This window comes from Lepisma saccharinum, chromosome 24 (genome assembly GCF_977018435.1).
Source record: "Lepisma saccharinum chromosome 24, izLepSacc3.1, whole genome shotgun sequence".
In the NCBI taxonomy this organism is placed as follows: domain Eukaryota; kingdom Metazoa; phylum Arthropoda; class Insecta; order Zygentoma; family Lepismatidae; genus Lepisma; species Lepisma saccharinum.
Genome location: NC_139252.1, coordinates 56,781,443 through 56,799,585, shown reverse-complemented (window position 1 = coordinate 56,799,585; position 18,143 = coordinate 56,781,443). Strand labels below are relative to the sequence as shown.

Below are 18,143 nucleotides of genomic sequence, written 5' to 3'. Positions count from 1 at the left end.
CATAGTTTTGCTTTAATGTATTTGTGGTGTGTAACAATAAATTACATTTATTGTATGCATAAGATAATTAGAATATTAAAATAGCTTATTAAATTATGAAATCAACCTTTACCCATAATATTGGTGCAAAATTATCTAAAGTTATCTATTTTGCATAATTTCCAGAATAATTAAACTCCACAAAAATGTTCCATATCATTTCTGCAGACCCTGGAAAATAGACACTACGAGAAGTATTGGTGATCAAAATCTGACTGATACTTTCTGATACGATACCACCGGTATTTCATTTTCTTATTCAACATTGTTTATCTACCTTTTCAAGTTAATTGCAAGGATGAGGAGAAAAGATGATTCCATGAAATTCAAGAAGGGCCACTCTCAAAGGTCAGGTTGGGACTTGAAACTGGAACATTTAGTAGCATGAATGTGATTTGAGCAATCAGTGCACTTGGTCACTAAGATGGCAAAATTTTATATTCAAGTTTAGAATAGTCTAGGTCGATTCTGGCAAAGGACCAAGTTACCAAACCATAATCACAATACACTGATATTTGAAAATTGCCAATAATTTGACCAATTTCATGTTTTATATCTTACAACTACAGTGGAATCCTGGTTTTATGTTCAAGGTTTTTACATTTTCCTTCATTATACATTCAATTTTGATGGTTCCAACATAGCAAACATTATAAAATTTTCCTTGCTTTTACATTTTTCCACATTTTAACTTTCTTCGTCTTGATCCCCTGAAAAAAGTAAATTTGAGGTTCTACTGTATAGGTTATAGGCTATACTGGTATATTATATGTACATTAGTGCAGTAGCGTATGCAGGATTTTATCAAGGACGGGGGGGTTATTTCTAAAACTTTCTCCAAATTCACATTACCATTACTTTAATAAAATAATAATACTCATAAGTAATTAATAATACTTATAATTAATTAATTAGCTGAATTACTAATAATAATATTACTAATACCACTACTATTATTAAGTAATAGAGATCTACATAAAGATAGTATTTATAAAGGCAGTAGAACGAAATTACTTTTTAGTCATTCGATTTTTATCAAATTCTGGGAGCATTTTTTTGTTTCTTTGTTATGAAATAATTGTCTGGTCAACGAGGTGAGACATTTTAAGTGTGAAGAAAATCCTTAAAAAGAAGAAAATATATTTAAATAAATTGAAATAATCAAAGTATGGAACTCATCCAAGGAGCTGCGGTGGTCTGGTCGGTAGAGCGTCTGACAACCACACGGGAGATCCGGATTCGATTCACGGAATTGGTTGGATTTTTTCCGGCTGGATTGACTCACTGGTCGATGCCAACAAAACATTTTCCAATAGTTAAGCTTATTGTCGTTTGAATAATTGTCTAGTCAACAAGGTGAGGCATTTTAAAGAGAGACATTCAAACGTGCTGCAGTAAACAATGGGAAGGTGGACTGATGACTGTATTCTTGTCCGCCTAGCCTTTGTCTATACCTTAGCCACTTACAACAAACCAAGAACTTTCTTTAGTTTATTCTCATTGTTCGCACAAAAAAAAATACACGTTCATTGAACACTCTCGTACGTAGAGGGGTGGCTGATGGGGTTACAACCCCTACCGAAATTTTGAGGAAATCAGAATTTTCAAATAAAAATCCATTAAGAACTTTAAAAAATTAAAATGTGTAATTGCAAAACCTCTTTTAAAGTGAGTCCCAATTACCATTTTTGTCTTTGAATACAATTTTAATAGACTGAAAAGCTCCAAAAATACAAAATAATTTTTTATGCATCCTGCCCTCCAAAGCGAAGCCATGTGCTATCCACATTTATTATTCCAGCCCCTCCCGAAAAAAAAATCCTGGGTACGCCAGTGTATTGAACATTGTTGGAACTGAGATACAAAACAACTTTTTCCTTTTTTAAATCATAGTTGCCCTCATATTTTATTTTCAAGAATTCGCGTTAATTTTCAAGGCATTCACTCTGAAAGACGTGTGTGTTTGGAATGCTGTGCTTTTCTCCATGCTGCATGGAAATAATAATTCAAATTATTATTATTATTAGTAGTAGTAGTAGTAGTAATTGTAATAATATTGTCCCAGATCTTCAACTGTGATAAATTGGCCATTTAATTTTTTTCCCCACAGCATTTTTGATAATATTTCACAAGCTTAAGGAGGGGGATTAAACCCCGTAACATTAAAACATTAAAATTGGCATGTTTTATAACACGTATTTTCTGCTTTAGCAAAAAAATTGCAAGTTCAGAAATACTAAACAACTATACTTTGTGTTGCAACAGCCATTTGAGAGCCAAGCAGCTTTGCACTGGGTGATGCTTAAGATGCTCAAGTCTGATCACTAGGGCTCGGAGGTTGAAGACCTATAAAAAGACCTAAAAATATAAAAAAAAAGGACCTAAAAATAAAGAAAAAGGACGTATAAATGTGATCCAAATTAATTAATAACTTCAGTTTTATCCTCCCCACCCCCTCCCTCTGCACGGTACCTCCTTATCTGACTTGAGGTCTTTGCAGGCGCATGCTATCTGGTCGTATACACCATGCTGAAAGCTTCAAAACAAGAGAAAGTTGCCACTTACAGGGCAACCTTCCAGACAAGTTACGTTTAAAGGACCAGTGGCGTATGCAAGGGGGGGGTTTCCGGGTTTAACACCCCCCCCTTGAGCTTTTGAAATATTATGTAAAATGCTGTAGAAAAACAATAAAAATGGCTAATTTATCACAGTCAAAGAGTATTACTGCGACAGTAATTATAATAATGATAATAATTTGAATTATTATTCCCATGCAGCATGAAGAAAAACACAACATTCCAAACACAATCAAACACAATCTAAGCGGCCACACAGTTCAAGTTTGCAATTTTTTTTGCAAAAAGTCGCCTAGTGACTCTCGCGAGAATTGTGAAAATTCCTTGCTTCGTCACAGTGTGCCGACCTTATTGCAAACGTTCTTCCCGGTACTGATTTCACATCCCCTTGTGAACTCTCAAGTGATACTGAGTCTACATCCACATCATTAAATAATGTTGAAGAAGTGCTTTGTGAATCACCTAGAAGTGATAAATGTGTTGGAATGTCTATAAACTTACTTTTCAACGAAAACATAGAATCAGTGGAATTTAGCAACATGTATTCCCGCGCTTCATCATCATCCTGGGTGAGTTCCATGGGTAATTTAAATGCGGAGACAAAGATGGATAAATTCTAACCAATTCCGGGAATCGAATCCGGATCTCCCACGAAGTTGTCAGACTACACCACCGTGGCTCCGTGAATGAGTTTCATATTTTGATTATTTCAATAAATTTAATATATTTGCTTGTTTTTATGGATTTTCTTCACACTTAAAATGTCTCACTTATCATATATAAATAACCGTTGACTAGACAATTATTTCGTAACAAAGAAACAAAAAAAATGTAATTTTGTTCTATTGCTTTCATAAATAGCAGCTGCATTAGTAGTAATTATTAGTAGTAATTAAACTAAATAATTAATTACAAGCATTATTAATTATGATTATAATTAATTAATTAAAGTATAATAAAAACAATGGTAATGTGAATTTGTAGAAAGTTTTCGAAATAACACCCCCCTTGATGAAATCCTGCGTACGCTACTGTAAAGGACCTTGCTTTAGTCGTCCAAAAATATTTTTCTCTCGTTTCAGGGATGGTTCAAATATGTTTCTTTCTTTCTTTTTTTTATTTCTTTACTACAGAAAGGATGTTTGAGGTGATGAACTGATGACGATTCGATTTGAGAATGGGCAGTAAAAACGTAGTCAAAAGAAGGTGAAATTGCAAAAAAAAAGCCGTTAAGACCTAAAAAAAAGGCTAAAAAAGGACCAATAAGCCAAAAAACACCGGAAAAGGCTAAAAAGGACAAATAAAACCCACCTTTTTCTGGCCTACAATGACCCAAAATGAACATATATTACGTTGGGGCTTGTTTTCAGACACTAGGAAAAAAAAAGATTTTTCCTCAACTTCCGAGCCCTACTGATCACCATTGTTTTCTTGCTTCTTATTTTTAGAATGTCTGCAAGGCATAGAGCATAGCAAAGTGGGCATGGTGTGTGAACATTTAATGTGATGGCATTCAATGAATAACTTTGATTACAGATTTACTTCAGCGTGCACTCTGCAAATAGGCAGAAATTGCCACTTGTGATGGGACCCAATATATTGAACAGAGTTGGCGAAGCAAAAAATGCTAGCTGACCTTCGCCATCAAAGAATTATTGGGCCACAGAGTTTAATTTAGTTTAGTGGTGTAGCAATAAACCTTATTTGTCATTCCACTTGTAGGTCCGTTATTCCCAGCTTCTGAGAGTCCAGGATAAACTGGTTCATGATCTGGAGTACTGCGTTATGAGAAGAGACACCGTGGTGTACAGGACAGAGGCCCGGGAAAAGAAAGGCATCCAAGGTATTGAGTACACACGGCGCAACTTTCAAAAGAAGCTGGAAGATTTACGAAACAAAATAAAGCAAATGAATAATGTAAGTGGTGATGTACATATTTTATGTTCATGTTACAAAGGTTGTTTTTTTCTTTTCAGTTTTATAAATATGATTGCAGAGGTTCCGTGACTTAAAAACAACTGCCTCAAACCTGCTGTTGCCTGTTCTGACTACTGTTGAGACCAAGAAAACATTCACAAATATTAGGACTAAGTTGCGTGTGGGGCGGAAGGTAGGCAGGCTGTTTATTCAACTTTAACCATTGAACAATTTGAATGTACCATCAAAAAATGTTCAAAATATCATTTTTACCAAGTTTTATATGGACTTTTTGTCTTCAAAATGGGTCCTCCTGCAACTTGATAGGTATACACAGTGGAAACTATTTTTACATTTTCTTGCATTATACATACAGCCTTCATAGTCCCATTAAAACAGCACTATGGTACAGATTTTACATTTTTCTGCAATTTAAGTTCTTTGGGTTCATAAATTTCATTTACTTACTAAAAATGATCGAAATCTGAGATGTCAGAGGCCATTTTGATTTTTTTTCTTTAACTAATTGTTTCAGAAATTCTCATAGCCGGTCTCCGTGACAGAGGGCAGAGTTGTTAGCACAGCACACTACGACGCCAGGGATAACAGGTTCGAATCCCAGCCTGGGCATGGGTATTTGTGAGTGACCCTTCATCAATTTCATCGTATCATCACTCATCATCTTCACGATCAGCCAAATGTAGCAGAAAAGCAGAGTAAAATAAACCAAATCAACCAATCCGAAATTCTCATAGTGTGCTGGAGAGGGTTAAATTCTGCTTCCAATTTTACATTGTAGATATATAAGTTACCTACACAGCAAATAACAATGTGGATTTGAAAACTTTCCCCTTACATTTGTAGGAGACCAGGGCCCAGGAAGAGAAGATAGCTCAGCTGGAAAGTAAGCAGAAGGAGCTTGTAGAGCAGCTGAATGAGAAGCAGCAGGAGCTTCAAAACCTCCAGGAGGCATCTAATGACATGGGCGAGCAAATAGAGGTCGGCTTGTTGCAGAGGCACCAGGTGATAAATGACACGATTTTTTGGAAAACTGTGTCCAGTGGAACCCCGATTTTAAGTTCCTCGATTTTACATTTTTCAGCATTTTACATTCAAACTTGGTGGTCCCAACATAGAAAATTGCCAAGATATTTTCCTCGGTTTTACATTTTCCCGCATTTTAATTTTTTTCAGCTTGGTCCCCTGAATATCGTAAAATCGAGGTTCCACTGTAGTTGGGAACAATTAATTATCTGATAATAGAATAGCTGTAACATGTAAATGCATTATATGTTGTTTGATTACACTACGGATTGGACAGACTAATAGATACTCTACCAATATGAATAATACAGATACTTTGGTGTATTGGTTTAGTGTTAAAATTTCCGATAATTTTACCAACACTATTCTGGAGTCTGGGTATCTCGCATAGTCTCAGGATTGCTACGATTTTTTGATTATGAAATTCCCTGACATTTCCAGGTTTTCCGGTCCAAAAATGAAATTCTTCCAGACATGTTTATCATCATGATTTTTGCTTTTGAACCTTGTGTTTTTCAATTAAATATATAATCCGTTAATTATCATTATCACAACTTTTTTTTTTTAGCAAATTTCATTCTACACACAGAAGAACACGTGAAAATTCAAAAAGTAAAATGTGAAATACAATCAGCATCAAATGTATTGGGTGCTACAATCTCATGCATCTATCCTTCAGGCTAAGGTACCAGAGGTACATTATTTCACCATAACAGATCTCCACAATATGTGACGTTTTTCCACGCAAACTGTAATAAAAAAGTATTACGTTAATTTATCGCGTGAAAAAGCCCCACATTCCCCTCATTCTTCGGTACGCCTGTGCGTCAGTCTGTTATTTGGCGCCTAGTTGGTCGATTGACCTCTAGAGGCCCTCAGTGGTAAATTCCCTTTTTTTTGTGCGATCACGATCGAAAGGAAAAATCAGTTCGTCAGCTGCATAGGAGTAAGAAGTCACGACCTCGACTCGTGGGTGAGCAGGAACTCGTATGGCTAGACATGCCTCATCTTTGCTTCGATGATCTTCGGTAGAAGGGGACCACGCTTTTTCGTTCAAACACGGCGTGTAGCTGCCCCTGTGTTTTCATATTTGAGTGAGGAGCAATACGTGGAGTTTCCAGTTGGTTTTTTTGGGGGAACTACAGTAAGCAGAGGAGACGACCATGTGAAACAGATTTTTGACAATTGGCCGTTTTGATCGTCGTCCTCTTGTGTTTGGAACGGAATCGGAAGCTATGAAGACGTGACTGGGCAATCTCAAGAAGGAAGTATAGAGGCAGGAGTACAGGATACTGTGGATGTACGTGGACAGGAATATTTGGAAGGTCTCGTTCGGTTCTCTAGTTGCCACCGTCGATGTGCCACGCAGCCTGATTGTTCCATTTTTCGAGGTATGTACTTTTGCAACCATAACGTAGTGAACAGTGAAGTGTTTCCCGATAAATGTACGTGTCACTCAGCAACAAACCACGAGTTGCAATACCAGCCGGAATGTCAAAAAAGGAAAACTCAAATGGAAAGTTTTATTGACGATTTCCCCCCAATTGGCATTGCGTCGTCGCGATTGCTCTGATAGGTTGTGACGTGACTTTTGTTTCATTCCCTTTTATTCGCAAGGCAAGCACTGACCGTAATTAATTGGGGATATAAAAAAAGGAGGGGAATACAATTAACTAATTTCTGTTGGCTCTCTAGCGCACAAGTAAGCACTTTATGCATTTTTGACGAAAGGATTAAGAGCATCAAAAGTTGAGGGTTCCCTTTTCCCCAAGAATGTTGTGGTCATACAAAAGCCAAGAATTGATGTTATAACTTTTAACGGTATTTTGTATACGTCATTCATTTGTATACGCATGTTATTCGTTTAACTAATTTATTATATTGTTACAGAGGAATGTTAAACTTTTGAACATTTGTTGAATTCATCAAAGAAAGAATTGTTGTAGTTACATGGATGTATTTGTTACTGGAATGAGAAAAAATATTAACCATTCTCCGTTGCGCGGTTAATATAATAAAATTGACCACGCGTCACAATCTATTTCTTGTAGTACGTGTTTGTTTGCCATACCATAAACTGTACCTTAGATTATAAATTGTACAAAATGAGGTTGTGGTTGTTCGAACATGGAATCGTGGCAAAACTTACATTCTAATTCAAGGTTTACGTGATTATGAAAAGAGAAGGAGGAGGGCAAGTCTTGACGTCAAGACGAAGAAACCGTTTTATTTAACGCGTCGCATTGTCCCGATTTAATTGGTTCTCACTTGAGACTGAGGTGACCGTAAAAAATACGTGTCATTAACCTCAAACAACGACATTTGTAACCGTTAGGTTGGGTGCGTGTAATTTGTGTCCACGGCCTCTTTGCGCGTCTTCCCATATTTTTTACTATTTAATTGAGCGCCCACCTAGCTCGTTACAAATATAAAAACAACAAAAAAAGTTCATAAACCGTACACAATTTTTCATTTTCTGGCAGATTTGTGGTGTCGTAGAAAACGCTGCCTTTTTGCTTACATTTATAAGTACCCATCTGGAGAAATTTTTATTGCATATAGGAATTCTATAGGAAATGCCAACAAGACTACGATCTATAAAATAATAGACGATAGATAACCTCATCTTCACCAACCTTTCTGACAATTATGATCATATTGTGAATGTGCTTTAGTTATCAATGAAATATCTAGACTGCAAGTTTTACTTTGATATTCTTTCTAATATCTACTATTATAAAAGTGAAAATTTATTACAGAAATTCGAAGGAACCATAATTTTGCACAAGACAGAATCATAAGAATGAAAGAAACAAGTTTCTAAACTGAATCTTTTTTGGGAGTGGAATCACAAGAACCGAATCCAGAAGTGGAAGTGAACTGCTTGTTCATTTTGCAACTTTTTCTCTTGCAGACTCCGAAATGCACGTAAATTCCAGACGACCTGCAAAATTCCCTGACATTTCCAGACACGTAGCAACCCTGAGTCTGTAAAAATGCCATGCGGCACTTTTGCAAAATATAAAAATCATGGAAATTATGCCAATTGCATAATTTTCAAAATTTTTGCAAGAACATTATCGGGAGAAAAGCAATTTGTGATTAAATGATTTGGGCTCCCACATACCTGAATTGTTAGCGTTCTTGCCTTTGGTGCAACTGGTCTCATGTTTGATTCACAGTGTGAGCTCCAAAAAATTCATGAGGGCAATTGTGGAGCTACTTGAAAAGAAGCCGTGTAGTCCTGTCTCAAAAGGCAAAAACGGCAGCAATGGGACTCGATGCGCTGAGCAGGCATCACCCAACAAAAAGCCCTTTGGCAGGCTCTGACCTTCAGAAGGCTGTCACACCATGAAGCTTAGTTAGGTTTAGGTTAAATGATTGTCTCATGTGAAATTATGAATATCTTAAAGCAAAACTGTGGTAGATTGATATGATTCATGATTGATTGAGTTTTTTTTAATTGATTGATTGATTGAATTGTTGTTTTAAGTCCACTTTATGCACAAATAGGCTAATCAGAACTGGACCCATGGTTTAAAGTGGAATCCAAATCACTTTGTGCCTCCATCAGGTATCTAACCCAAGAACCCTTTGATTACAAGGTGTTGACGTTACCACTATACCATCTGGGAGGTCCTGCTATGATACAGTTCAAATGGAAGACCTATTTCTTACAATATTTTAAAATATGAGTACTTCTATCAGTGGGAATTGGTGATAGTAGCAACAGTGGTATAACCACACAAAAGATTGCACTAAGCTGTGTGTCCTGTGCATTGTTCTCAGTTGGAGGGGCAGTGAGTTGTCCGAGCTGAATGGATGGAGGAGAGATGACTGAAGCTTGTTGCCTAAAGTTATTTTGTAGAAATTTTAGTGAAAAATGCAGGCTTGACCAAAACTTGAACCAGGGTCTCTGGCATATTGTGTCATTGCTCCAATGACACAATAACAATGGCATGGTATGCCAGAAATCCAGGTTCGAGTCCTGGTAGAGCCTGCATTTTTCGCAAAAATTTTTAAATAATACATCTACTGTGTGTACCAAATCCTAGGGAAAGGTTCTTTTGTTTGAGGTCTCTTTATTTCAGTATCGGTTCAACATATCAACTCAGCCATACTATGCACACATAAATTTTAAAAAGTAGTGAATTGATCAGACCCTTACTTTTGTATTTCAGAATCTTCAGGCAATTGTGAGGAAACAAAGTAGAGTAAAGATGTACCAGGATCTGAAAGAAGGTCGGCATCGCGTCCTGTATCGTACTCAAAGCGCTCAGCAAGCGGAGATCGAGAGGCAGAAGAAAATTAATTCCGATCTGGGCAGTATTATTGAAACTCTTACATCCGACTTCCCATCTTTGAAATTTCAGTTGGCGAAAATTAAGGTTACTCTGTGCACAGGAGTTTCGTAAATTTAAGTATGATTTTTTTTTATAACATTTTTCCATAGATCTGAGTTGATGAAATCACAAGTAGAATAGCACAGGCAAATGTGATATATTAGGAGAAGAAACTATCATTAACCTCCAGGAACATAGATTTTGGTATAAGGAAGACGTTGCTGAAGGCATTTGTCTGGAGCACAGTCTTTTTTGGACACAAAACGTGGACAGTGGTTGAAAGTGAAAGGAAAAGACTGTAAGCCTTTGAAATCAGCTGTTACAGAAGAATGTTGACGATTAAATGGACAGACAGAGTAAGAAAGATGTTATCAGATGTGAACATAACAAAAGAAGCATGTGGAATTTGATTGCCCAATATATAAAAAAGACGTTAAAAAATGTAACGTTAGAAACTGTACTTACATATGTTGTTCCTATTTTCCTTTCTTTAGAACTAAGTTTCGGGTACTATCCCCTTCTTCAGGTTCGTATAAAAAACTAGGTACCTAACATGGTACCACGTCGAAATGTAATAAAAGGATAGTGGACAAGGGTTGGTGTGGATACATTTAAAATATTATATCCCCCCTCTAGACGTATTTAAAAAAAACTCGTCGTTGTCTAAAAACTTGCACAATTACCCTATTCCTATGTTAAGAATGTTAAAAGACTAAAAACCTGTATGTATCACTATGTACAACTTGCAGGTTCGGGCATTCCTGCTCAACTGTGCTTCCTAATCTACATGAAGGTCACTCCTCCACGAACGCTTTCCTCTCCCCTTTATTTTCCTATTTCCCCTTATCGCGTCACAAATCCAACATAAATTCTCGTTCTTCTCGAGTAGCTTGGATAACTTCCGGAGTGACCTGGAAACCGATATTGGGTTCAATCTTCCAGGTTTTATCCCATTTTTTGAGGAAATTGATCCACCCTTCTTCTAAATTTCCTTCATCTCTGTTAACATTATTCTTCTCCCCTCTACAAATATTCGCTGTTTCATACACATTTCTTCCTAACTTTCCCTTTTCCTTTCTAATGATTTCCTTTTTTACAATTCTATGTCCGCTTTCCAATATGTGTTCCGAGAGACCTGTTTTGGCAACTTTTATATCTTTTTCATGTTTGCTCCATCTTTTACCCATATTTCGACCAGTTTGTCCTATATATTCCTTCCCACATTGACATTCTATTCAATATACTCCTTTCTGTCTTTCCGGTATTTCCTTCGTTGTTTGTCCTTTCTTATAATCAGTAAATTATTTTTCTACATTCTTTGGGGTTTTCATCCCGCAAACAATCCCAAAATCTCTTGCTATTTTTCCGATTTTTTCAGATACATTTTGATGATTGCCCAGAGAAGTTACAGGATGGTAGGCATGGGCGTTGCCAGAAATTTTTGTAGGGTGAGAGTCAGACCTTTGATAAAACTTCTGTAGTAGAAATAATAACATTAATAATTACTTGTGAGAAAGAAATGCAATTAGGGGTGTAAGGGGTGAACCTTCCACCAAGTATGCCCAATTGTCAACCTCACTTCCACGTAGTACACCCTGGACTGCTTTTTGCAGACGAACGAGGCTCTGGCATCTGGACATACGGCCAGTATAATCTTTGTAGGAATATGTGTGTGTTGTCCTTGTTTGTACTGAGTGTCCCTTTACAGGCTCAGCTTTTAACCGCGGTAAGGATATTTTAGTTTTCAGACATGCTTTTTTTTTTTTATGGTAAGGGCTGGGCCCCGTATAGTGTCAAAGGTACCAAATAGCCTAAGTGCTGATGCACCCAAAATTTTTAATTCAAATTCAAGAAATGCAATTAGACATTATTAATCAAAGAGGTTAACAAACCATTTATGTTTGTTAAGGAACATTTGCAATTTTATATTGGATTGGTAGAATGTTGTTTATTAATACTTATTATATCAGTACTTTATCTGTATCAGCAAAAATTTCATAATTTTCCATCTTGAACTGTGGTACCCATGAATAATGAAATTTTTCAAATTTATCATGAACATTATTTTTAGTTTCTAACTTCCAAGTGACAGCTACTTTGTGAGGTAAAATTATGATATATGAGAGAGAGAGAGAAAGAGAGCACGCTAGTTAAAATAGAAGTCAAATACTGCAAACCATAAATTAATGTTAATAATTATACATCTGGAAATATTTATTCTTCATGCAGACCTTCAGTTCAAGATACAAAATATCACAAAAGGAACTCTTTATCTAAAAGATACAACATTCCAAAATAAATGATCTCGCAACATGATGATTATTTGATATTTCCACTTCCTGTTTATTCAAGATGGCCAGGTCAAGGAATGGATTTAATCACTTTCTGATGTATATTCTTCCATCCCTGTTCATGCAGACAAGAATTTTATGAAACACTGTAAACATTTTGTTTCAGTTGATATGCTGTGCACATACCAGAACATACATCACATGGTAGAGTGCATTTAATATAAAATAATTATAAATATTATAATTTGAAAATTCCAGTGTGCCATGAAAATCCTAGTTTCTTAGGTTCTGTTATGGAATGGTTGGGCTTGCCCAACAGCACAGTGGTTAATGCTTTTGGCTTGTAAACAACAGACTCCCAGATTCGATTTCCAAAGGAGGTGCATTCCACAGTACCTCCTACATAAAAAAACTGTAGGTCCAGTCCCAATTAACCCATATGGTCATAAGCTGGACTTTTTGTCTTGTGAGATAATCAGTATATTAAAATAGCTTCAATTTATCTTGAATTAATGTGCTTTTTCTCGCAATTCTGGCACATAATTAATTCAAGTTGTGCATTTAGGTGTTGTCACAGAGGATCAAACCGAGAACTACTTGCACCAAAGGTGAAATCATTAAACCATTCCGGTATATAGGAACCCTTTCTTCTTGCAAAGCCAATGCATAAACCAGTAAGGATTAGGAATTAATATTTTTGTACATATTATTATTTATAATTATATTGTGCATTAAGGTGTAATTTTATACTGTACAGATGATTAAATAAATTCTTTGAGAATTCCATATATGTGTGTGTGCACTCATATACAGGATATTCCTATACACACAAAAAAATTTTCACATGGTGTGGAGAACAACTCTCTTTGATGATTTTTTGCTTATTTTGAACCTCCCAGATGGCATGGTGCTAACATCAGGGTGGCGACAGACCTGGAAAACCTGGAAAACCGGGAAATGTCAGGGAATTTGAGGTGTCAAAAAAAGTCAGGGAATTTCGACTTCATTGACCTTTTTTTAAAAAAAATATTTATTCAAAGATATCGTTATGGAACTCTGCACGGAAACAGGAAATCTCGTTCGTAAGTTTCGGCCTCAACTTTTAGGCCCCTTTTATGCGCAACACAACCACGGCGCCAGAAACCAATGATGGCAGGAGGAGAGAGAGAGAGAAATTTCTCTCGCCTGGGCTTCTCGGCGGGAATTTTAAATTCGAACACTCTTTGGAGAAAAATTATTATAACTCTGGCACTATGGGAGCAATCTACTTCGGATAACTTTAGTTTTTCAGCTAGAACATCAGCGCATGCAACCGTGTTCAATTCAGAACAACGGACCGAGGAAGGGGGGCTTGGGGGGCATGTCCCCCGAATTTCAATAGGAAAAACATAAAAATTTGGAGTTTGCACCCTCTTCTTACACTATTTTGGGGAGCAGGCACGAACTTTAGTGTTCTTTTCAAAGAATGGACATTTCTCAAGAAAATGAAACATGTTACATGTTCTTGGGTGCCATACAAGTTGAATAATAAGCCAAAATGTGAACATTTTTTTTTACGAAAAATAGGTAATTTGCATTTTTGGAGGAAAATTCTTATACCTCGGTCACTATGGGAGCAATCTAAGTTTTGTTTTTCAGATAAATCAACAGAGCATGCAACCGTGTACAATTCAGAACCCCGAACCGAGGAAGGGGGGCTTGGGGGGCATGTCCCTCGAATTTTAATGGGGAAAAAATATAGAAATCTGGAGTTTGCCCCCTCTTCTCCCGCTATTTGGGAAGGAGGCGTAAACTTCAGTATTCTTTTCAAAGAATGGACATTTCTCAAGAGAATGAAACATATTTCATGTTTTTGGGTGCCATACAAGTTGAATAATAAGCCAAATGTGACTTTTTTTTATGAAAAATAGGTAATTTGCATTTTTGGAGGAAAATTGTTATAACTCGGGCACTATGGGAGCAATCTACTTCGGATATGTTTTGTTTTTCAGCTAAAACATCATAGCATGCAACCGTGTATAATTCAGAACGCCGAACCGAGGAAGGGGGGTTGGGGGGAGCGACCACCGAATTTCAATGAAAAAACATAAAAATCTGGAGTTTGCCCTCTCTTCTTCCGCTATTTTTGGGAGAAGGCGCAAACCTTAGTATTCTCTTCAAAGAATGGACGTTTCCAAAGAGATTGAAACACGTTTCATGTTCCTGGGTGCCATACAAGTTGAATAATGAGCCAAAATGTGAAACTGTTCAGAAATGTGGCATGGATATGTTCCGGAGAGGGGGAGCTTGGTCATCAATATGAATTTCCCAGGCTTGCTCCAGACCTGTGTCAGAATTTCCATCCAAACATAAGAGTATGAAGGTCCAAAAAGCACATTTATTTCGTTATCAGCACCATGTATCATCAGGCCAGTACGACCTTACTCTGATGATACCATATGGTATCATCGAGAGAGTAAAGGTTAAGGCTCTAAATATTACGTGGAAAATGTATTGAATTATATTTTTTTTGTCCGTATGGGAGTAGTAAGGGAACCTGTCAACAGATGGAGGGGATGGGAGCGGGTGGCGCCGTCCGATAGTTGTCGGACGTCGTAGTAAGGCATTTTGTTGGGCAAATTGAAGGAACATGGAAACAAATAGGTTCCATTGATACATACGATTTTTGTCGAATATTGCCACCCGACAGAGTATCTCGCTACAAAATCGTATGCATAAACAAGAAGAGCTTTGGACTGCAAATATGCTGCTGAAATTTTATTACTCTTCTGGCTCACTTCACCTTATTTAATGTAGCAGTGCTTACGAAGGTCTTCTTTCATCATCCTGACATATGACTGGTTTCGCACAAGTTAACATACGTTTACAATGACATTGCACTATTCTTAGATATCAAGAAGAATCCAACACAACGGGATATATATTGAATACTATCACGAAATAGTGAAACATAAACCTGCATTGGTGAATGTTGTAAAAATTTGGCAAGTGCATGCTCCCAACCTCAATTTTACTGCAACACTAGTATTGTAATGACATTGACGCCACTCTCTGTCCTGTCTGTTTAAACTCGTGAGAGATGGTCATTAATCTCTCACTGAGTAAGGATAATGTCCAATATTATGAAATATAATACTAATAATAAATACTTAAATATTTTAATATCATATTTACTCGAATCATTCAATCATAAATGCAAATCACTTTCTTCAAGAATTGACTTTTCTCTGCCAGCCCTGCTAAATTTTCACTTTCCATCTACTGATTTATACGAGGGGTGGCCAGAAAGTAATTTTCAATTAGTAGGGACATTGATTTTTTGCAAACACCAAAACCGTGAAAAAGGTAATTTCTGCGAAGTTATGTTTAGGAAATTGCAGTGATGTCTGGACACATTTTTCGCCCGTTCGAAATATCTAAATAATGCGAATTTGGCATAAAATGCGAATTGTTGGCCTTTTTAGCAATTTTTTTTAAAGAAATGTCCTAAAACAACGAAAAATTCCATGAAATCCAACATTCTTGTCTTTTCTAGGCCATGTTTGTGTACATAGAACATGCAAGTTTTCCAACATTTTACTCAAGAGTAAACTATAGAGTTATTCGTACATGGAATAATTCTGACAGCCACATTAAATCATGTATTTCCCACATTTTTTTTTTAACTTCTATCGAAACCATGTGCATCACAGAGCAAAGTGGCAGCATTCTAACAGGAGATCGAGTGCGTATCTACCTTCACACGGGAGCCACATCTTCATATTTGTCGCACGAGATATGTTTTGAATTACCAAGTGCGCACCATCGGCATTTGTCGAGCGAGTAAAAATGGAGCTCAGTCGTTAGGGCGTCTGACCACTATGCAACAGACCCGGGGTCGTTCCCCTGCCGGGGAGAAGCGGGATGTTTTTTACCTATTCAAACTGCACCGGGCCCACCCAGCAGCGTATGAAGCTGGTACCTTGAGGGATAAATTTAGCCAAGAGCGTGGTGCTGATCACATCACCCCCACCTTCATGGAAAAGTGCAGGGGAGCACTTTACTTTTACTTCATCAAAAATCTGTTCCAACATATGAAACTGTCACGAAAATACGTAGACCATGTGACCTACAATTTAAAGTAATAGTTTAAAAGCACAATGGAGTATTACGTTTTGGTATATTTGGCAGAAAAATGTTCTAAAACAAAAACGCGAATTTTGGGAAACGTAACACTAGCAAGTCAAAAAAAGATAATGCCAATTTTTGGTGCCATAATATATCGGTATCTGTCACGTGAGATTGATTGATTTTTAATTTTTTTGGGTGCGTTGCCACTTATGGTTATTATGCACCCTTCAGTATATACGGGGAAAATTCCATTATCTAAAATCCTTACCTTAAAATTAAAAAAGGGGTATGGAAAATAACTTTCCCAAAATAATTTTCAAGATATCGAACTCTTACGAAGAGTCGTAAGCCATGTGACTTACAATTTGAAACAGTAGTTTAAAAACACCATGAAGGTATAATTTCAGATATTTGCCAGAAAATGCGCTAAAATGAAAATGTGAATTTTGGGAAAAATAGCACCGTATAGTAAAAAATAAAAAATAAGAAAATCCACCAATTTGAAAAAAAATATATCAAGGTCCCTACTGATTACGCATAAATAAAACAAGAATATCAGTTGTAATTTATTGCATTAGTAACAGTGAGTCCTAACCTAATTTTCGGCATAATCACCTTCGTTGTTTTGGCATTTGTCGTAGCATTGCACTAAATGTTGTATGCCCATGATATATGTGTTTGACAGCAAAGACTGGAACTATCTCTACCGCAGTGTAGCTGTCAAATCCTTGCCCTGCCTGAAACCTCTTCAGTTAAACAAAGAGATGAAAGTCGGTACATTCAAGGATAGGGCTGTACAGGGAGTGGTTAAAGAACTCTCACCTGAAGTGATGCAAAGGGCCAGTGTGTACTCAGCTGTATGGGGTTGTGCACATTCGATTGGCCTTCCGTGAATTGTCTGCACCATCGTCTGACCATACTATCACTCACGACGTCCAGTCTGCACACCTCACACGATTGCTGGTGGCTCTGCCAAATTCTGAGCGTGGAATGTAGGCTACATCACAGTTGGTGGGAGACTGTATGAGAGCTGCAATCTTTAACCTAGAAATGTCCTAAAATGGTTGCATTGCAACTCTACCAGATTACAGCTACATGCCACTTCTTACTGCCTGCATGTGTGTGTGTGTTGCTCTCCGACCACTAGTGCTGCTTATAGCACCATTGGAGCTTTTTTCAGGATGCTACTCGTATATGAACTTTCAGAAGCTTTTATTATTAGTGTTCCTGTTTTAATATGTGGTTAGCTAATCAGGTACCTATACAATGCAATTCTATAAATTCCTTGCGTTAAGTTTCTAATATCTACATACCCTTTTCGTCAGCATTAATGGTATAACTGCATGTTGTCAGTTTCACAGTACTTCACTTGGATATACTGTACTGAAGCAGAAATCACATTGATAATGTAAGGAAATATGACACTTTTTTTTGTTCGATTCAGTTGTTTGCTTTACAGAGAACAGAGAAGTAGCTTTATGCATTGAAAAATTAGTTCGCACTCATGGTTCTTGCAAGCAGAGGGTTCCAAACCTCAGTGGAAATATCAACATATAATCCCGAGAATGTATAAGGAGACTGATAAATTACAAATTGTATATAAAAAAGGAAAGTTAAAAATTGTACTTACGTATGTGAGTATAGTGCTCTTATTGTAGAACGACGTTTCAGAGATTGACTATCTCTTTCCTCAGGTTCGTATAAAAACTAAGTACTTGGCATAGTACTGCGTCAAAAATGTAAAATGAGGATTGTGGTTAAGGGTTGGTTAGGGTACATTTAAAATATTAAGTTTTTGCTATTAGAAGTACGTAAAAACCAAG

General features: G+C 36.8%; 1 protein-coding gene across 1 annotated transcript in view; it reads left to right on the top strand.

The window, feature by feature from the left end:
* The window catches only part of l(2)41Ab (lethal (2) 41Ab), a 49,045-nt gene extending 36,126 nt beyond the window's left edge, over positions 1-12,919 (top strand). Inside the window, exons 12-14 of the mRNA XM_083110445.1 lie at positions 4,338-4,532; positions 5,397-5,555; positions 9,758-12,919. Of these exons, the coding sequence (XP_082966571.1) occupies positions 4,338-4,532; positions 5,397-5,555; positions 9,758-9,991 (588 nt within the window). The 3' untranslated portion in view covers positions 9,992-12,919. The remainder of the gene's footprint in view (positions 1-4,337; positions 4,533-5,396; positions 5,556-9,757) is intronic.
* The last annotated feature ends 5,224 nt before the right edge of the window (positions 12,920-18,143 follow it).